This window comes from Belonocnema kinseyi, chromosome 5 (genome assembly GCF_010883055.1).
Source record: "Belonocnema kinseyi isolate 2016_QV_RU_SX_M_011 chromosome 5, B_treatae_v1, whole genome shotgun sequence".
NCBI lineage: Eukaryota > Metazoa > Arthropoda > Insecta > Hymenoptera > Cynipidae > Belonocnema > Belonocnema kinseyi.
Genome location: NC_046661.1, coordinates 132468168 through 132490237, shown reverse-complemented (window position 1 = coordinate 132490237; position 22070 = coordinate 132468168). Strand labels below are relative to the sequence as shown.

Genomic DNA, 22070 nt, shown 5'->3' with positions numbered 1-22070 from the left:
CACACTATAATTTTGAAAATATATTTCGAAAGTATTTGAAGGTTGAAAAAACTTTCGAAAGTATATAACCAGAGTTGGTCCAGAAGTTCCTAATGTTGTTGATTGACTTTTCAACTAACTTGTTCAAAACACTTTTTTCTGCAAATTAATTTTTGTCAACTAAAGATGTAACCACTTTATTTTTGGTTGAAAATTGAATTTTTTTTATTGATAATTTCTCTACGTTGGTAAAAGTTAAACCAGTTTGTAAATAATTATTTTCTGCTTGAAGATTCGTCTATTCGGTTAAAAATTGACGCACTTTGTTAAAAATTCGTTTTTTTTGCGTTTCAACTAAATTTTTAAAACTGAAAATATAACTTTTGCAATTTTGTTGAAAATTGATTTTTATTAGTTGAATATATATTTTTTCTGGTAGAAAATGAATCTTTGAGGATTTTAGTGGGTTGGAAATTCAATAGTTTAAAAAAAATTCGTCTCTTGATTTGAAAGTTTGAGAATTTGAATAAACATTTCTTTCTGTCTTGACTGGAAAATCCTAATTTGTTGAAAACTCGTCTTTTTCGCTGCAAATTTTCTCTTGCGGGTTGAAACTTGAGCTACTTTTTTGAAAATTATTTGGTTCCTTTTTGCGTTGATTGAAAATTTTAGTTGAAAAATCAAATATTTTTCTATATTTTGTTCAAAGTTTAATTATTTTTTGAAAAATTCCCGGTTTTGTTTGTAAATGTAAACATTTTGATAAAAAATTGTGTATTTTGTTTTTAAAATATCTACCTTTGAGTCTAAAGGTTCAATTAACTGTTCAATTGCTTTTTTGAAAATTCTGAAAAATACTAAATTCAAAATTCTAAATCAAAGCCTTTCTTAAAAATTCAATTATTTGGTCGGTAACGCTACTATTTTTTATTTTAATTTAATCTTCTTTATTTCAAAATTTGAACATTAAGTTAACAGTTGAACAATTTGTTAAACAAATAAACTATTTTGTTAAAAATTTGATGATATTGCTGAAAAATCATCATAACTAGAAAACTCGTTTCAGAATCACTTGATTCGGACATACTGTCCAAAAACTGATTGTTTGTGGAATTTAAGGAATTCGCGAAATTGATGGAATTTATGGAATTAAAGGAATTTAAGGAATTTATAGAATTTACGGGATTTATGAAATTCGAGGAATTCACTGAAATCAAAGAATTCAAGGAATCCAATGAAATCATGGAATTCAAGAATATTTTTCCTAATTCACGGAATTCACGGAATACATCGAATTTAAGAAATTTGCGAAAATAATGGAATTTAACGAATTCACAGAATACGCTTAATTTATGGAATTCACGGAACTGATGGACTTAATGGAAGTTACGAAATTCAAGAAATTCATGGAATTGACTGTAATCACAGAATTCGCGCAATTAAAGAAATGGGCGGATTTTGTAGAATTGATGTAAATAAAGGAATTCACGAAATTTACGGAATTTCTGGGATTCTAGGAATTTGCTGAAATCATGCAATTAACGAGATTATAGGAAAATTTGAGATTCATGGAATTTATGGATTTCACGGACTTCACGGATTTCACAGAATTCATGGAATTGAAAAAATTCAAGGAATGCGTAGAGGTCTATCAATTTCATACATTCCGTGAATTTCGTGATATGATTGAATATCAGTACCACATTGAATTTCATGAATTCCTTGGTTTTTGTGAATTCCATGAAATCCACGATTTCCATTAAATTCTCCGACTTAATCAAATTAGGTGAATTATTGGATTTCCGTGAATTCGATTAAATCCATGAACTCCTTCATTTCCGTTAATTTCATGGATAATAGGAATTCTGCGATTTCTTGAATTTCATGAATCACTTGACATGCGTGAATTCTTTGGATTCCGTAAATTCCTTGAATTCTGTATAATCCTTGATTTTCTTGAATTCTCCTGATTCCGTGAATTCTTTAAATTTTTTGAATTTCCTGATTCTTTTGGAAGTCCGCAAATTCCAAAAATTCCGTGAATTCATTGAATTCGTTGAAATCCATGGATTCTGGAGTTTCATAAATTCTTTGGATTCCGAAAATTCCGAAAATTTAATGAATTCTTTAAATCTCATGAATTCTTTGTATGAATCCGTTATATAATTTCTGTGATTTCATTGAATTCCATTAATTTCTTGGTTTTTGTGAATTCAATGAATTCTACGATTTCCTTGAATCTCCCGTCTTAATTTAATTCCGTGAATTGCTTGAATTTCGCGAATTCCATGAATTCCGTACATACAGTTATTGCTTGAATTTCATGAATTCTGCTAATTCCATAAAATTCGTGAATTCCAGGGGTTCTATGAACTTCGTGAATTCCTTGAAATCCGTAAATTCATTTAATTCCTCTAATTCTTGAATCTCAAAAATAAGCTTTAGTAGCTTTCAAATAATCTTAAATGGTTTCAAGATAGAAATATTTTCAATAATTTAAGACGTTTTAATTAGTATTTTTATATTTTTAATTAACTCAAAAAGTTAAAAAAATGTAAGAATTATTTTCTCAAAAATTTCCAATCTATCTCCAATCTGGAAATATTATAATTTTGAAACTTGCTGCTACATAATATTTTACGACTTTGTAATAAAATTTAATATACAATAAAATCGTTTCCTCATAAAAAATGTTTGTTTTTATTCCCTTCGGCAGGATACAATTGGCAGTGAAATAGATCATTTTTTTTTTTAATTTGTTCAAGCGTATACTTTCCGTTTTTCTAATAAATTTTATAACGCAGTGAAACATTTAACATTTGAAAAAATATGTAAGTAATAAAAATTGATTATTTTCTTTCAATCTCAATACTTCGTTTTCTTCTATAAAATTGAATTGGACAATAAAATCATTTACTTCTAAAAAATGTAGGCGTTATCGCAAAATTCTCAAATCTATTCCAAAGCTATTAAATCGTTTTAGTATTATTTTCGTTACTTTTGCACTATATAAGACACTTTTCTCAGTGTCTAGTCAAAAGGAGCGAGTGAAAGAAGAAAATTCCCAGCTCTAAAAGGTGTGTTTTCTTCAAATATTGAAATAATCTTAATTTTAATGTAACCCAATTAAAGAAATTGTAAGAATTCGATAATAATTTCTGTTTTTCGCCCTCTTCAATTACTTTTTTAAAACATTTTTTCTCTTGGTAAACTTAATTTATTAATTTAAAACTTTTATCACATAAAATAAGAGGTTTGGCATTAATAAAAAAACTTGATTATTTTTACATTCTCATCAGAGAAGGTATTAGATTTCTGTAAAATTGGGCCCCTCCAGTTTTTGTCAAATATCCACGTTTGGAGAACCCCTAAATCCGAAAAACAGGTTTTTCACGACGAACAATTTATGATAATTACTTTTTTCATAAAATCAAAAATTACCATAGTTATACCATTTAGAAAATTCCAAAAAACATACGAAAATAAACCAAAATTTTGAAAAAGCTTTAACTTTTTGAATTTTTATCAAAAAAGGCTGGTTAAAGAAATCGATCTTTCTATTTGGTCCCTCAAACTGTGGATAAATCTGAAAAATGTGTGCGTGGTAAGAAAATTTAATCACTTCCAGCGATTTTAAAAAGTTTAACTCATGTTTTTCTTATTTTGACATGACTGATGAACAATGACTTTGAACAATAATTCAAAGAAAAAAATAAACTTTTGAAAAGGCAACTTTCATTTTACGAGTGAAAACAATGTAGCAAATAAAAGAGTTTTTTTTTAAATACTAGATTTCTTAACCATAAAAGATTAATTTACATGCAAAAAAGATTAGGAAATTAAGAGGTTGAACTTTCAAGCGAAAATTATGAATTTTTGGGAAAGTAGTTGAATTTCTAACCAAATACGATGACTTTTTTTAAGATACTTAAATTTGAAATTAATTTAAAACCATAAAAACGCCTAAACATGTTAACCTAGTTCTGCTAAAATTTTGCTTTAAAATCTCTCATACATTCATTTTTAAATTTCATCCAATTTTTTAAAATGTTTTTGAATCGTTTGCACTTTTCTATTATTATTAATTTTTCAACGTAAAATACAATTTTCATTTTCTCAAACAACAGTTTTTTACTTTTTTTCATCTTGAATAATTCATAAAACGTTTTCAAATATTTTTACAAATCTTAAAAAATTCACATTTTGTTCAAAATTTTTTGAAATCTTTTACAATTTTTAATTATTCTTGAATCATTGGCAAAATTAGCAGCCTTAAAATGAATTCGCTGTCTGAAAAAAATGTTATTTTAAAATTTTGTAAATCTATTTTCCATCTTGTCTATAACATAAATTAAGTTATTTCTGTTGTTTTAAAAGTTAACTTTGTCGATCATGTTGTTTTCTATTTTCACGATTGGTAGAATATCTACACTTGCTTGATGGTAACCATCTCTGATGATAATGCAGATTCCTTTAAATTATGAACTTTTTGTAAATCTGTCAAATGATTCACATTTCGCCTAAATAAAAAAAATCTGCATGTATTCTTAAACTTGCTAAATATCATTTAAGATGATTCGTATTTTTCGTAAAACTTAATAAAAATTTATTATGAAAAAACTTGCCTAAAAATCTTCCGAATTTGTTTCTGACGTATTTTGACATCTTGAAAAATTAGAAGTAATTATTTAAAATAGAACCTAGATTATTAAAAATTTAACAAAAATCGTGTTTTCCATAATGTAGTTTTTATTATCAATTTAAAAATTTAAATTTTTTCCTGAAAAAAACATCGTACTCCATCTTCACTACATTGGCTAATTTTCAGCTAGGTGTTAATGGTACAAGTAATTATTCTTAAATGAGTTTGCTAATTTTAATTTGCAAAAATATTATTTTCCATCTGTTCTGTCGGTAAGGTTACCATCTCTGATGATATAACAGATTCCTTTAAAATAATTACTTGCACCATTAACACCCAGTTAAAAATTAGCCTTATTTTCTTGAATTAAGAGTTCTTATTCTGATCCCTCTAATAGCCTAATTGGAAAAGCACCTGACCGGAAATCAGAAGTTTTGTGGTTCGATTCCCAATGGAGTGAAGAAGGAGTAGGATCTTTTTTTATAAAGAAATAATTTTGATTTTAAAATATTATTTTCCATCTAGTCTGATTAAGACGTTAAGCATTTTCTTTATTGAAGATTCTTAACTTGATCGATATTATGTTGATTTTCTACCTTTATGGTTTGGAGGGCATATCTGCTGTCAGTAAGGTTACCATCTCTGATGATATAAGAGATTCCTTTAAAAAAATTTAAAAATTTACAAATGCTTACCAATAGTTAAGAGGTAAGTTTCTTGAATAATTTTTTTCTTTGAAGTCATTGTGTATCTAATAAGACAGGGAGACGGTATTAATTTTCCACATTTTTGAAAAAGTTGTTTAAAAGAATGGACATTGTTTAACCATTAAGAGGTGAGTGACACTAATAAGTGATAAAATGCGCATAGAGGAAAGTAATATTTACGTCCATTATACTGAAACCTTTTATACTTTGCTTATACCACGTTTAGAGGGTGGTTTTTGGGATATTCTGGAAGGGGTTTGAAAAAAAGAAGGGGAAGTATTAAAAAAACAGGAGAACGACTTGGGGAAATAACAGGTAGGAAAGTAGTGGAATTAAGAAGAAACGAGGAGAGGGTAAATGGGGGAAGTGAAGGAAGGCGAAATGACAGTTGGAGAAGGCTGGTAGGGGAAGGGAAACAGGAGAGGGTAAGTCTCAGCTGTGGAAGTGAGAGATGCGAGAGTAGAGGAAATGAACGGAGTATAGTTGACAAAGGCGAAAGCAGAGGTGGGTGAATAAAAGTTGATGTGTGTAATAAAAGGGAAGGAAAGAAGGTTACATTAGAGAAAATGAAGGAAAAGAAAGTAGAGGAAGTATGATGAGGGGAAGTGAGGGCGTGGAATGTAGAGGAGGCACCAAGTAGGGGGTGTGAGGGAAATGAGCTGAAGTAGGGAAAATGATTATGAATGAGAGAAAGTAGGAGAAGGGAAGTTTTGGCTGGAGATGGGAGTTAGGGATGAAAGAAGTGTGAGAGGGCAGGCTGGCGAAGGTCTATGCCCAAAGTTAATTTTAAAATTATTTTCGTTTTGAAATTTATTTCTTAAATTGAAAATTAGTTTTATTTTGTAAAATATTTTCTTTACTGAAAGCTGAAGTATTTAAGAAATTAAGCTAATGTAATTTTTAATGAAAATTTATCTTTGTGGGCAGAAATTTAATCTTCTTGGTTTGAAGCTTGCTGTTTTTGTCTTTTTTTTATCTTTTAGTCCACTTTTCAATTCAAATGTAGTAATAATGAATCGAATTTAACAAACTTAATTGTTTAAAAAATTTATTACTACCTATAAATATCTTCTATTTTGGCGTAGCTATGTAGATAGTTGCGGTTTCTTCTACAATTTTACATTTCTGTTTACTTTTCACTTAGTGAGATAATAATTAATTTGAGTTAAAAAAAAGTAATTGTTTAAACTATTTTTCATTATTTATAACTATTTTCTCTTAGAGTATTACTAGAATGTGGCAGGGTTTTTTAATTTCGAGCAATTCCTTAATTTATTATGATTTTGAAAAAAATGTCAAACTCTTTTCTTTGTTGGAACATGGCAATTATTGAATCTCAGGCGATATTTTTTATTTCAGATCTTGTGAAGCTCAAAGAATAAAAACTTAATTTAAGGTCATGTGACATAGCCAAATACCTAAGAACTTTTTTTGTAAATAAAATATCGAGCTGAAAGTTTGGAAAATGCTTTAGAGTACAATAAAGTACATTCAGGAACTTCATTTGGATAGGAACTTTACTCAAAATTATTTCATCTTTTTTCTGAACCTCGACATTTTTTTAACGTCGGAACTTTTTTTATACAAAAAATTATCGAGCTGAAACGTTGAGAAATGCAAGAGGCGAAAGAAAATTTAGTTAAAGTATAAAGTTTAATAATGAAAAATAAAAAAATAAATATTTTAACTGAATCTTATCCGGCCCACAACAAAGGACTCACGACGTAGGACGAGCCAGCTGTTAGAGCCTCGTCTTGTGGCCGCCAGGGTTCGGATTTCCGTGTGCACCGTTACCGGCTGATGATGATGAAATTGATATTTAACATATTTTTCACATATTTTATTATTAAAATTTGTACTTTAAGATAGTTTTCTTTCTGCTCTTACATTTTTCAAAGTTTAAAACTGATATTCTATGTATAAAAAAAGTGAGAACGTTAAAAAAATGTCGAAATTAAAACCTAATAACGTAAATATTTCTTTGTATATATACGTCGAAGAACACGGAGGCCGAAGTTTTTATACGTTTTGAAATATTTTCTTATTTAAAATTTCAGTCTGAAAAAAAATTGAGAAGAACAACTTCATTTATTTAAAGATTTTGAAATTCAGAAAAAATATTTTCTCTTCAGCCTGCATTAGATATTTCCTACAAATTGTGTTTATCGATTAGGTTTTCTTCTGTGGTAGAATGGAAAATAGATTAATTGCAATATTTTTTCCTATTTTTCCACTTTCGCACAATGACTTGTGAATAAACGTAAGTTAAGTGAAAAATACTAGAAAAATAAAAAATAACTAAATAATTTATAAAAAGATAGTAAAAGGTTATAAATATTAATTGTGAAAATTTCAAAATCTTGACTATTGCATTAATGAAGATAATCTGATTATAATTTGATTATTTATAAAATAATTTTTTGAAATAAAAAATGATTTAAAATATTCAGAGGAACCTTAGCAGAAATGGATTCTTATTATCTTGATTTAAAGGAAAATTCTTTATTTTTTTTGTTACATTTAAAAATTTTTAAAAAGCTTTGAAGTTGTGATTTAAATAGTCAAATATCTATATGCTGTTTTAAATTTTTTGATACCCTTTCCGATTTAAAATTATCTTTGAATGTTTTAAAAACTTTTAAATATTGTTTAAAATTATTCAAATGTTATATATAATATTTCTAACATTTTCAGGATTGAAAATTCTGATACAACATTTTTCAAACTTATTTCGAATTTTTTCTAAATCTTTAAAAAATTTTTTTGCCTTTTAAAATACTCGAAACTTTTCAAAATTTTATTTCTAACTCTTTTCAACTTTTAAAATATTTTTTGATTTTTAAAAAACTTTTAAATATCGTTTGAAATTGTTCAAATTTTTGATAGAATTTTTTTTAAATCGTTGAAACATTGAATAAAAAACTTTTTTAATATTGAAAGAGTAATTTTGTGTTTAAAAAAACATCAAAATATTTAGAAATAGAAAGTTTAAGATTTTTTTTGCAAGAAAAATTATTTTCCATCTCATGTGTTTGAAGTAACTCATCAAAATAATTATAATGAAGGCAATTCATGGTTTTAGTAAGTTTACTGAGCTACTTGGAAGGCTGTATAAATTAAAAGTTTCAATAAATCTTTAGAAAAGAAAAATTAATTGGAAAAAGGAGATAAATCCTTAATCATAATGGAGTAATGTTTAACCAAGAAAAATTTCTCAGTCATCAAATTTAAAAAAAGAGAAACTAAGTGAATTTTTAACAAACAAGTTACATTTGATGTAACAAGCGATACCTTTTTATAGCCAACAGACTAACATTTGACAAAAAAATTGACAATGTATTAAAAAAAGATTTGAATTTTACTTTTCAACATCAAAATATAATTTAATTGAAAACTCGATTTTCTATAGTCAGCTGGAAAAAATGGAAAAGCTATATTTTTAGTAAAAAAAAAATGTTAAGAAAAAGAATGATTCTTAAACAAAATTTTCAACCCAGAATCTGAATTTTTTACCTAAAAAAAAGACAAATTGTCAAAAAAAAAAATGATTTTCAACTAAAAAAGATAAATTTTCAAAATAGATAGAATCAAATATAATTTTAAGTTAGAAAAATACAGTTTTAACAAAATAAAATAACTTTCAACGAAATAGTTACATTTCCAATCAAACGAATTAATTTCCAACCGAAAAGATTAAATGTCTACCAAAATATTTTTACAAAACATGCAATGGTTCAATTTTCAGTTAATGAAATTATTTTTCAATAAAAAAATCTAATTTTAATCAAAGAAATAAAATTTCAATCAAACATATTAATATTCTGCGGAAATGAAATAATTTGTCATAAAATACATGAATTATTATCAAATATTCTAATTTCTAATGGAATTGTCAACGCAATAAATAAATTTTCTACTATAAAAATTAATTGTCTATAAAAAAAATGTTGACAAAAAATTGAGCTGAGTTGTTAGTTTAAAAATTTTATTTTCACTTTAAAAGAAGTAAATTTTAACCAAATAAATAAATTTGCAAACACCAAAAATTAATTTTTTCCCCCCAAAAAAAGAAAAGAAATTAAACAAATCCAAAAAATTTGACAACAGAGTGATTACATTTTTATTCGGAAAAATTAATTTAAAAAAAAACTAACTTTCAACCGAAACAATAAGTTATCAGCTAAAAAGTTTTCAGCCAAAAATGAGTCTCAGCGGAACACTATTTCTCAAAAACAAAAAATTCTTTTCGAAATTATTGTTATATAGACTTCATTTTTTAAATTATTAAGACACATAATTTTTGCACACTGTTACTTACACATAAAATCGCACACTTAATTGCTTTGAAAATTCGCACTCCACGAGGATTCGAACCCTATCTATAACTACCTACTAAACCAGTGTCCTAACCGCGCGCCCTACCGACTTCGCTATCGAAGCACTTGGATCTTGGTGACAAAATCTCGAGTAAGAATTTCAAGGCAGTGTCGTATGAAGTCGAATGTTGAGCCTCAACCATCTTCAAACTAATATACCATTTTTTATTTATAAAAATTTTAGAATTGAATTTTACTTATTTCAAAAAAGGCTCGATACTTTTGTTTTCTTAATACATTTTCTTTTATTTTATATAATACTCTCTTACTCAATTTTTGATGAAAAATAAAATTCCCTTAACAATAATATAAAATATTTGAAAAATCGAAGTAAGTTTAACTTATTTAACAAGGGCCTTAACACTTGTTGTTCCTAAATATTTAAAACGCTTAAAAACGACCCAAAGGTAATGAATAATAAAGAAAAGTTTTATGTACAAAAATTCTTAAATAACACCAATGACAAAAAATAATGTTCTGCTATACGAAAATTTTCATAAACCGCAAAGTTTTTAATTTATCGAATTCTTTTATTATACATTGTTTACTAAGATTTGAATATGGAATTGCTTTCCTAAAACAACAATTTAAAATTTATTTATTTTTTCATTATTTTTATTTTTTGTTTTTTTATTTATTTAATTATTTTATAGTACTTTTTAACTCATTTTTTTATTTAAAATAACAATTCAAAAAAAAATTTATAATATGCAAAATAAATTGATCGCTAGTTTAAATATTACCCATTTAAAAAAGTGCTCGATATTTTATTTTTATTTCAAGTATAAAATACTTCGAAATTAGAAGAAAAAAGAATTCCTTAAAGAAAAGTTTGGTGCAACAACTTGCAGGTTAAAATATATAGGGTCTTACAATAGTCGGATGAAAAATATTTATTGGCTTCCTCCTTGCACTTTCAATTTTTTTATTGGAGAAAATTTTAATTGTCAATTTTTAAATTATTTTTTCATAAAATTAAATGCATTCTTAATAAAATTTTTAAAAATGTTATTGAATTCTTTTTACTTAAATATTTTGCTTTATAAACGCATAAAATTTTTTTTAAATTATCAATAAAATGTAATAATTGTATTTTTTAACATTTTTAAAGATTATAACATTGTTTTATGCTATCATATATTAATTTTTTATATTTACAAAAGTGTTTCACGATTAAAAAAATTCGAAATGGTTTAATTTTAAGCAGATTATTACATACAATAATCCGCGAAAAAAATGATAGATACAATACATTTATAACGTTTTAATAATTTTAGAAATGAAATTACTTTTGAGTCTTGCATAATTATTTCAAAATTAAAAACAAGTTTTTTTAATCTATTTGAAAATTTTAAATTCTTAAAGTTTGTATTTTATCAAAGTTGCGAATTCCTATCTACATTTGCAAAAATAAAATTGATTAGATGCACCAATGTTTTGAATTTTATATACTGAAGTTTTCGACCAAATATCTTAATATCACAAAAGACCACAAAAGACAAAGTTTAAACAATATATATAAATTTTAACGCAAATAGTACAATTTTTAACGAAAGAAGATTGATTTTCCAACAATTATGATACAGTGAAGTTTCTAGTTAAAAAAATAAATTTATAAAGACTGTCCATTTCAATTTAAATTATTTATAATGAATAAAATGTTATTTATTCACAATATTCTGCATTTGGTGAAACTATTACGCTATTTAAATGCATATTATATTTACATTGGTCTTGAAATGAATTGCCTTGAAATTAATTTTTTTAAATAAAAAACCATACAAAATTTTTCCAAATATCTTTAAAAAAAATTTTCTGATTATCTGGATACCTTTCAAACAGTTGTAAAGTTTCTAAATTTTATTCAGAAAACTTCAATAATTTAAGAAAGGCCAAAAGCCAGAAAGCAGGCCAAACATTTCCGAAGGATTTTTATGCGCTGAATCCGAATCCGACCTCAAAATTGCGCCTACGCGTCAGGCTGTCCAGTTATCCTAACCTAAATGTGTCAAAAACGCGTTTTTTAAGCTCTTTTTGAGGTTATGTGACTGGACAAAAAAATGTCTGCCGCAAAAAACTGACACCGGCAATATAAAGGGAACCCTCGAAAATCCCTGAGATAATATTTTGTAGAAAAATATCGTACCGTCAGCAATAGAGAATGCGTTATATAAATCTGAACACCTCAGCGTCAATGGGTTAAAACGCTAAAATAAAAAATTTCAAATCCGAATATTTTGGTAAAAAATAAAGATATCTTAATAAATTTAAGTAGGTTTCAAAGGGGAAGATTAGTAATTTTAAATTCCATATTAACTTTTGTGGTAGACATTTTTCTTGTCCGGTTACATAACCTCAAAAACAGGTATAAACACGTATTTTCACGTTTAGGTTATGATGTCTTGAAAACCTAATGTATAAGAGCAATTTCGAGCTCGGAATTGGATTCAGCCCATCAAAATCCTTCGGAAATATTAGGTCTGATCTCTGCCTTCAAAATTTGTCGACCTGTGTAATCTGGAGTTATTGTTAAGGCGAGCAAATTTTAAGTTTGTACGATGCTTAAGGTGTTTAAAATAAGAAAATTGTGATTTTCAAAATTCTAAGAACTGAAAGAGGGACAAACTTTATTTTCTACATTTTTATTCAGCTTCAAGGGCGAATTTATTTATTTTGAAGTTCTTTTCTGAATGGAAAGAGGCCCCTTTTCTTTTTTAAAAATAATTTTTATTGAGTTGGAAGGAATGGAATAAAAAAAAATTATTTTCATTGATTCATGTTTTTATTTTTCTTGCAGAAAGCTTTTATTTCATTGCACGAAATTCAGCAATTACCATTTATCAAGATCCTGGATTTAACGAAAATGAAGATCCATATTGGTGTTCCTCTCCTCACTCTAGCGATTTTCTTCAGTTTCATTGGTAAATATAATAATATACCTAAATATACTAATTATGCCTTAATTTAAATTTGTTTTTTTGAAAATTTTAATTTTGGGTCAAAAATTGAATTAAAAGCTGAAAAGTAAAGTTTTTTCGTTTTTGGTAAAAAATTCTTGTGTTTCCCTACATTTAACTGTTTTTTATTTAAAATTGAAATATTCTTTGGTTTAAATATTAAATATTACATGTTTTGTTGAAAATTCAACCAAATGCTCAAAAATGGATATATTTTGTTATAAATTCGTTTTCTTCGGTAGAAAAATTTTTTTCTTGTTTAAAAATTAATTTTTTGTTTGGAAAATCAACCATTTGTTCGAAAATTATTTTTCAATTGAAAGTTCAGGTTTCTCATTTTGTATTTAAAATTTATTATCGTTAGTTGAAAATTGATCCAAACTACTACATGTTTCGGTCAGAATTCATCTTTTTGGTCAAAAAATCACACATAAAGTTTAAAATTCATATATTTTATTGAGAATACATTTCTTCACGGAAAAATTAAATTTCTCGTTTTTTGATGAAGAATTCATATCTGTCAAGTCAAAAATTAATTTTGAGATAGTTAAAAAATAATCTATTCGCTTAAAAATTAATGTTCTGAACTGAAAATTGTTTGTAAAAATTTAACCATTTTATTACACAAACTTTCTTTTTTATTTAAAAATGTATTTTTAATGAAAAATTTAGCAATTATATTTAATTAGTCATACTTCCTGTTGAAATCCGTGTCGGCGATAAAAAATTGAAGAAAATAGTTATTCTTTGTTGAAAATAAATTTATGTTTCAAAATTCCTCGTTTCTTTGGCCACAATTCTTGTGCAGAATTCACTTTTACTTAAAAATTAGCTTTATTGTTAAAAAATAAAGACTTTGTTTAATAAGTATCTTTTTCACGCGAACCTCCAACTATTTGGTTAAACCTTTTTTTTTTTATTTGAAGACTAACTCATTTCGTTGAAACTGGATGTATTTCGTTTATAATTCAGCTTTTTGTCTAAATGTTTATATAATTGGTGGAAAATGCAATCAATCTTACAGACACAATTTAAAATTTTACGATTCAGACTCGAGCGCTTGCGTGGATTGTTTTCAGCGCCACCTCTGGGATCTTTACGGTCCGCGTCGCGCGTATTTCAAATATTGAATTTTCAATTTAAGTTCATTTCAAGAAAACATGGAAATTTAAAAAAAAAAGGAAGTTGTAGGGGGATAGGGGAAAGACTGTGATGCTCGATCTAGTACTTTAAATATTAAAATTAATCTAATGCTATTTGTTTTTGCAGAATTAAGTTCACAATACAATAGCACAGCTCTTCAGCCTGGCTCTATTGAACTTCCAGATAAGCTGGGCCTCTGGTTCAAAGTAGCGACTAAAGAAAAAAAAAAAGCGATTAAAGATGGGAAAAATCGAGTCCAGCCTGGACTACTAGATGGGCAAATACAGGTTTGCGTATTAGAAGTAACAACTAATTTTCAAAACTGGGTGCGTAAATTAATGATATTGAATACACAATATAAAGTGGACACTAAGAAGTCATATCTGTGGACTGATGATGACACAGCCAGGTATGGTCTTAAATTTGACAAAATCCTTGAAACGCAGTAAAATTGACATTTCTGACTGCACGCCTTTTTTGATGTCGACATCTGCCTTTTCTCAAGAAGAAGCTAATATTTCCTTTTTTCCCACTGTGATATAATACCAAAAAAAAATTATATTAATCATTACTGGTTACCCGAAAAGAATTTTGGCACGGCAGAAGCGCCACCTGGCCTGGGATATTCATGGGCATGCGCGAATAATCGCTATTTATTGGCTCTGCTTAACGCATGCGCAGTAGCGCACCGGACCATCGTAGGGAGCATTTAACTGAACGGCGCAGCAAGTATATGAAACGAATACATAAGATTCTTTCCAATTATTAGCGCAACTGGTGTGTTAGTAGTTACGTCTGCTGTCAAAAAAATTCTTTCCGTATCCTAAGTTATTAATTTTTATTTAAAAAATAACATGCTGACATTAATTTTTATTAGTTGTCTTCGAAATTAATTTTCTATTCTTAGGTCAAACATGTTTAATAATTTGCTGTGTAGTGCCGAATGATTTTCGAAAGCAAGTATTCACTATATTAAACTATTTTAAGATAAGGCAATAAAAAATAAGTTTATTAAAAATAAAAATCTATAGATAAAAGTTGATTTCTAAATTAGTATAAAAAGATGGGAATTTTATATAGAAATTCATTGCAAACTACGCACAGAATTATACAAACAAATAAGATTTATTGTAATTCTTTTCATTCTACTCTCCTTGTTAACCATAAATCAAAAGGATTTTTTTTCAATAAGGCATTTTCTAATAAAACAAATGTAATGTTAATATAAACAAATTTTTGCTTTGAATCATGTACAAACGACTTTATAGAACTTGGACTGGATGGAACTTTTCTTCGAGTGTATAATAGCAAGTAGTAATAATTTTCTTTAAATTATTTTTAATATGTTAATTCGACTTCGCCTGAATAGAAAATTTTGTAAAGAGGAAAATGTACTTCAGGATTAACAAAATAAACGGTTTCAATATGATTTAGAGCTTTATTTTCTATCTTTCGATGTACCTCTACACCCTTGCTTATTTATTTTCACATTCTGATCCTAATGAAAAGGGAGCAACCATAAACCATTTAAATCGCCAATTGTAATAGCTTAGTGAATATTTAAAAATTTATTAAATTTTTTATGAACAATTTATTTGCACTAAATTTGAGAAATTCACAGACAAAGCCGTTCTCTCATTGAATTCATAGAAGATACTAAATAATTTGTTATTTCATAAACATTTGTCCACGGAATTATTCAAGGACGAAATAAATCCGTTCATAACGATTGCATCGGACAAAAATTAATCGAAAATGTAACTTAGGCACTTAAAAAGTATCTTTTATCAAATCAGCATTGATGATTATTTGATTGCATTTAATTAATAAATGCACTACTAAACTACGTTTTATTGTTAAAAACTGGCGTTTATATGACAATAAAGTGTGAGTGCAAACATCGATAACAATCTACCGTTCTTATTGTCATTACTAATTTTAAAGAACAATTTTTATCCTCTCACTCGTATCTAAATTGAAAAAAACACAATCTTTTTTCAAAAAATGCCCAAGATGATAAAAATTTGTTTTAAAGGCATCTGTATTATCATCAGAGGTAGTTACTATCAAGCTGTTTAGAAGTCCTTCCACAATCTCTGTAAATACTAATCAGAACTATCGATCAAGTTATCTCTTCGAATAACATAATATACATGAAGCCATTTTAGACTAGATGCAAAACAAATTTAAAAATTACAAAAAAATGATATTTTTCCTAAAAAATATTGTCTCACATGGAGCACTGAGTATGACATAATTATTAAAAATTGATTAGCCTGAAAATTCAATTTTTGTCACCAAAATGCTAGTCTCTTATTAAAAAATCATATTGTGTGGTATAAAATTTATGCACTCTGTGCAATTTCTTTGGTTGAAAATATTACTAATTTACTTTGAGAAAATTAATCTTTTTCGTTGAAAATTCATTGGCAGACTGTTAAATTATTAGCTTAAATTAATTTTTTCATTGTAAGATTTACTATTTCAGTTGAAAATTGAAATATTTTGTTTAAATACTGTATTGAAAAATTTATCTTTTCTACTTATAATTTAAAATATTTGTCTCAAAATGTATGTATCAAATATTAAAAAGTGAAATAGATATAAAGACCTGATATGACATGTGCATGTGCGGCGTCGTAAATGACTATTCCAGCTGGAGGTGATTGTCGCATCTGTTTACAATACTGATAAGTTACCGTGATCGTACACAAGTCAGCTAGGGATCAGTTTTCTTTTTTTTAAATATTTCTTTAATCTTGAAACACTTTAAAGAATTCATCCTGCAATCTTTTTTTTAAATTTTCAAACAAAATTTTTTTAATTTAGATAGCTTTCAAATAAATTGGAAAATAAGTTTACAATCTCACCTAGAAGTTATTTTTGAATTACAATTTTTAATAAAAGCAAATTATTAATACTTATATAATTATTGCATTTTTGCTTTAGTTATATTTTTAACGACAAACTATCGGAGAGTGATAATGCCTTTGGCTAAAAAATTTGAAAAATGTCAAGAAGGAATCGAAACTTTATCAGTAGAAAATTTCGAGACTGTAAAGGCTAATCGTGAAGAGCGCTCATCTTTCGAAAACAGAAACCATTGAATTCGCGGTAGAGTGAGAACATTACTAAAACAGAAATCATTAATTGAAGAGGCTTTAAGGATTACAAACATTGCAGTTGCGATAATTGAGAATCGTATACCAAATCACAGACTTATTAAACGAAAGTTACCAGAACCAAAAATACCAACTTTTTCGGGAAGCTTTGACACGTGGCTCGAGTTTTACGACACTACTTTCAATTTAGTGATACTATCGATGATTGGTGTTAATGATATTGGCGATCCAGTCAATATCATTGCCTTCCTCGAAACAAAAAGTGAAAATTACAGTGTTGCCTGAGAACAACTCAAAGTCTGCTATCGCAATAAAAAATTCATAGTGGATAGTCATGTTAAGTCTCGGTCTGGAATTCCTTCTGTATCAAAAGAATTTATGATGTGCGCTTTATTTGATATGACACAAAAACACCTTTGAGCACTTCGTGCTCTTTCAATTGTCACCGATAAATGGAACACCATCTTGATAATGTTCGATAATGAACTATTGTGATAATTTAAAATGGCGCGCAAAAATTGAAGAAACTAGGGTAGCTAGTGCAATGAATTATAATTCGACAAATATAAAAACAAAGGGCGACTTAAACATGCGTAATATATTCAGGTACGCCCGAAAAACACAAGCTTCATTTTCAGGAGCTGCAATGGCTTATCCTTCTATTTAAAATTATTTATTGCCAGGTGATTTTAAGGAAACGTGTAAAATCTGCGATAAGAGGGATCGTCGGCTTTATAATCAGTCCAAATGTTTAGCTGTGACAACTAAGGCTAGATATGAAACAGTAAAATCGAAATATCTATGTGCAAACTGTTTGCGAAGTAATCAAACCCGAAAAATGCACAAGTCGCGATATTGCAATTAAGCGTTTCAATCATCTCGAGAATAAGTTATATAAGGATTCTGATTTAAATAAACAATACCGGGATTGAATCGATAGTTATCTGAAACAAGGTCACATGACAGAATATTCTTCATCAGAAGAAGGTTGCTATCCTGCCCATGACGCGATTATAAAGAAAGTCAGTCTTTCAACAAAAACCCGTGTTGTTGTTTATGCCTCTAGCAAATCATCATCAGGAATCCCATTGAATACCACATTAATGGTTGGCCTAACAATACACGAAATTTTATTTTAAACATTTACTCGTTATCGAACCTTTCCATTTGTAGTCACAACGGACATCTAATAGTAGCTGTACCGACAAGTTCAATTGCGGCATGAAGATAGAAAATTTCAGAAGGTTCTTTGGCGGAATAAGTGAAATGAACCCATGCAAAGATACATATTAAAAACAGTCACTTTCGGAACTGCCTCGGCTCCTTACCTTGCAATTCGAAAACTCTTTCGTTTAGCCGAAGATGAAAATCAATCTCACCCTATATCAGCTTCCATTTTGCAAAGAGATTTTTATGTTGATGACCTCCTAACAGGAGCAAATACCGTTGAGGAAGCCATAAATTTACGCAATAGCCTAATTCAGCATTTAGCCAAGCCGGGAATTAGTGTCCGAAAGTAAGTCTTAAACGAGCCAAAATTAATTGAAAACTTCATCGGTGACTTAAAACAAGTCCTTATGGTCAATAACAGATTCAATTCACAGATCAGTAAAGTCGGAATTATATTTGAATTGTACCTTGAAGCGTTCTATATTGTCTGCAATAATAAAACCAATAGGGCCTATAGTCATTGTTACAAAATTGCTAATTTAAGATTTGCGGAAAGTTTATTTTTGCTTTTTTGTTAACCATTCTTAATCCCATAGAATTTAAATTAGGGCCTTTTTCGGAAAACCCAAGACATGCACTTCGGTGAAAGCTCAAAGCGTTGTTGGAAAATGTCCCTAGCTGATCTTCGCTTAGAGAATTTACATACATTCAACCAGAAGCAGTGTACATTTCATATAATTACTTCAAATTTTGAATATCATGCCACAAGGTGGGGTCGAGGTACAAAATTCGAGAAATTTTTGAAATTTTCTTCAACTTTCTTGCCCTAACAATTATTTGCGACGGCAGTTTTCTCTCCTAGCTTCAACGGCAAATGGAAACTTATGTTTTGGGTCACATTTTTTCGACTTAGTGAAAACTATGCGTTTTATAAAAAAAATGGGTTTAGACAAATTTGTAGATCTTACTAACATTGACCATTCTGTTTTTGAACATTTAATCGTATACCAACCGAGCAGTATTGTACTTACACTTACGAAAATCCAATTAAGAACAGGCTTTTCTTACTCTGCGAAAGATTAAGTAAAATTTTTCACGAATAAAATATAAAATATGGGTCTTGACGAGCAAATAATTTGCAGCAAAGGGGGAGGGTCGGTAAGGCTGGTTTTTGGCCTAATTTATTTTTGGACCAAAAAATCTGAAAAAATCATGGTAGTATCTTACAAGTATCCCGAGTCGATTGCACCCCACCCCCCTACAAATATAGGAAACACCACTACCCACCAACTGTATTTTCGAGAGATTTGACACTCTTAAACATGTATTCTGAGGTTAGCTCGGGTTTACTATGGTTTTCGGGGTCGCCGAATACAAACCTGGCGTCCTTTGACTTTTATCGCGTCAGGTTCAAGGTCATTGGAAGGTCAAGTCGAGAGAAAACGGTAAAAAAATCAAAAAAAAATACGTTATAGGTTTTTGGAGTCGCTAATTACGAATCTGGCATCCGTTGAACTCTATCGCTTCAGGTTCAAGGTCATTTGAAGGTCATTTGTAGGTCAAATCAAGAAAAAAACGGTAAAAAAATTTTTTTTAAATATGTTATAGGTTTTTGGGGTCGCTGATTATGAACCTGGGGTCCGCTGACCTTCATCGCGTCAGGTTCAAGGTCATTTGAAAGTCTAATCGATAAAAAACGCTGAAAAAATACAAAAATATGTCATTCCCATGACCTTGAACCTGACGCGATAAAGGTCAGCGGACACCAGGTTTGTAATCAGCGACCCCAAAAACCTATAACATATTTCTTTTTAATTTTGTTACCGTTTTTTCTCGATTTTACCTTCAAATGACCTTCAAATGACCTTGAACCTGAAGCGATAGAGTTCAACGGATGCCAGATTCGTAATTAGCGACTCCAAAAACCTATAACGTATTTTTTTGGATTTTTTTACTGTTTTCTCTTGATTTGGCCTTCCAATGACCTTGAACCTGACGCGATAAAAGTCAAAGGACGCCAGATTTGTATTCGGCGACCCCGAAAACCATAGTAAGCCCGAGCGTGCAATCGACTCGGGATACTTATAAGATACTACCATGATTTTTTCAGATTTTTTGGTCCAAAAATAAATTAGGCAAAAAACCGGCCTTACCGACCCTCCCCCTTTGTGAATCTGTTTTAAGTTAACAACTCAATGTGATTTTTTCTCACGAGTGGAATAGTTTTGCTGATTCACTATAGGCCCTAGAATCATCCCGAACTTAAACCCGATAAAAATAAAAATAATGTTTTGATTTCGTATTTTAAAAAAAATCACAAAATTTCCAAAATTTAAGTAAGTTCCAGCAATATTTGGTTGATTTGCAAGGATTCAGAAAGAGTTGAAAATTCAGAAAATTTTTAGAAACTTCGATTTTTAAGGGTCTTAAAAATATGCTTCAGTAGCTTTAATAAAAAACTCTGAAATATTACCGAAATTTAATCAAAATTTCTCTATTTCTGTGCAATTTCTTAGAATGTCCTCGATATCGTCTAAAGAGACTCGAATTATTCCTAATATTTTGTAATATCCTATAAAATAATTTTTTTTTCAATTTTCAAGAATCCTTCTTAAGACAACTGATGTGCTGAAAAACATTTTCTTTAAATTTCCTTGAAAATATGACAATAATTATATTTATACAAAGTGAACAACAACCTATTATTCATTTTCTTGTTATTCTCAATTCTTAGAATTTAATTTTAACTCTAATTGAAATTTAATAAAACCTTTAACAAATATATAGATATTTTTGGTATTAAAAAACGTTTCAATTGGTGAGTTTCAAGTATTACTTACATAAGGGAACGTCAATACTAGGTATAACTACCGAAATATTCAAAAAGCTTTAAGTGTTATATCAGAAACCTTCAAACAACCACTATTGAATAAACAATTTTCACCTGAATTATTTTTTTCTGAAGTGTGCTCAGAAGGCATTAAAAAAAATAAAAAACAGTATGAAGAAAGCAAGAAAATAAAAACGTTGCTTTTCAAAAGCTCTGCAAGATAAAAAAAAACTTTTTTAATTTTTTTAAAAAATTGAAAATTCATATTTTGATTGCATAAGAAATAATGAAAACTAAAAATTCCATTTGACCGTCACACTATGCAAAATTCGAAAAAACATGATGAGAAAAAAATTATGCACTCAAGATGGGTCTACGCATTTGTTATTCATTATGTTTTGGGTAGAATGTGTCGTTTTTGTTTGAGTATTAAAAATAGCGTGGAAAATATAAGCATTTAATTTTTGGAAAAAGACACAAGATATGAAAAAAATTAGTAGACAAAAATTGTACACGAAAAATGGACCTAAAAATTTTTTTATAAATCATTGTATTATCGGGCCGTTAGATATTGTTTTCATAAAAGAAATAACATTAGAATTAATAAAATAAAAAAGCAAGAATCGCTTCTTAGATTCTCATCCTAATAAGAAGGTATTTTTTATGCTAAAACTGAAATTTGCTGGTTCTAATTTTTTGGTGTAAACAATTAATTTTCAGGGATCATTTAAATAATAAGACTCACACTATACATTCTGTTTATACTTCATTCACTTTTTTTGCGAAAATTACTTCCAGAATATGTGTTGTCAAAACTGAATTAGGAAAAATGTAAATAAGCTCACTTTAAAACTCTGTACTTATCTATTATGAAAAATGTTACTGAATGAATTAGTTTTATAACGCTGTATTATTTTTTGTATAAAAAATGCCATGAATTGACAAAATAATCATCGCAAACGGCATAATTATTATTAATTGTTAATGATAAAATAATACATAAACAAATTAATTGGGCAATTTTTCAAATGACGAAAAATAATTAAATAATTGACTGACAAATTATAAAGTATAAGGAGATAGTCTTTTTAGAAATTGCATAATTACTATAATCTTGCCAAAGAAAATTTTAGTCGATTTTTAA

General features: G+C 28.2%; 2 protein-coding genes across 3 annotated transcripts in view; one reads left to right on the top strand and one right to left on the bottom strand.

The window, feature by feature from the left end:
- The window catches only part of LOC117173897, a 112031-nt gene extending 106487 nt beyond the window's left edge, over positions 1 to 5544 (bottom strand). Inside the window, exon 1 of the mRNA XM_033362544.1 lies at positions 5317 to 5544. Coding sequence (XP_033218435.1) covers positions 5317 to 5365 — 49 coding nt within the window. The 5' untranslated portion in view covers positions 5366 to 5544. The remainder of the gene's footprint in view (positions 1 to 5316) is intronic.
- Positions 2765 to 15233, top strand: LOC117172450. Of its 2 annotated transcripts, none has more exons than XM_033360396.1 (3): positions 2765 to 2810; positions 12502 to 12625; positions 13931 to 15233. In XM_033360396.1, exons 2-3 carry the CDS (start codon positions 12568 to 12570, stop codon positions 14251 to 14253), a joined length of 381 nt encoding a protein of 126 aa, XP_033216287.1. In that variant the 5' UTR covers positions 2765 to 2810; positions 12502 to 12567; the 3' UTR covers positions 14254 to 15233. The 2 variants fall into 2 exon arrangements, with proteins under 2 accessions (XP_033216287.1, XP_033216286.1); XM_033360395.1 differs by lacking the exon at positions 2765 to 2810 and adding an exon at positions 2991 to 3056.
- Positions 15234 to 22070: the final 6837 nt, after the last annotated feature.

Coding starts and splice junctions, on each gene's coding strand:
- LOC117172450 (XM_033360396.1), top strand. CDS start 12,568: ATGAAGATCCATATTGGTGTTCCTCTCCTCACTCTAGCGATTTTCTTC. Junction 12,626..13,930: donor GATTTTCTTCAGTTTCATTG/GTAAATATAATA, acceptor TTGTTTTTGCAG/AATTAAGTTCACAATACAAT.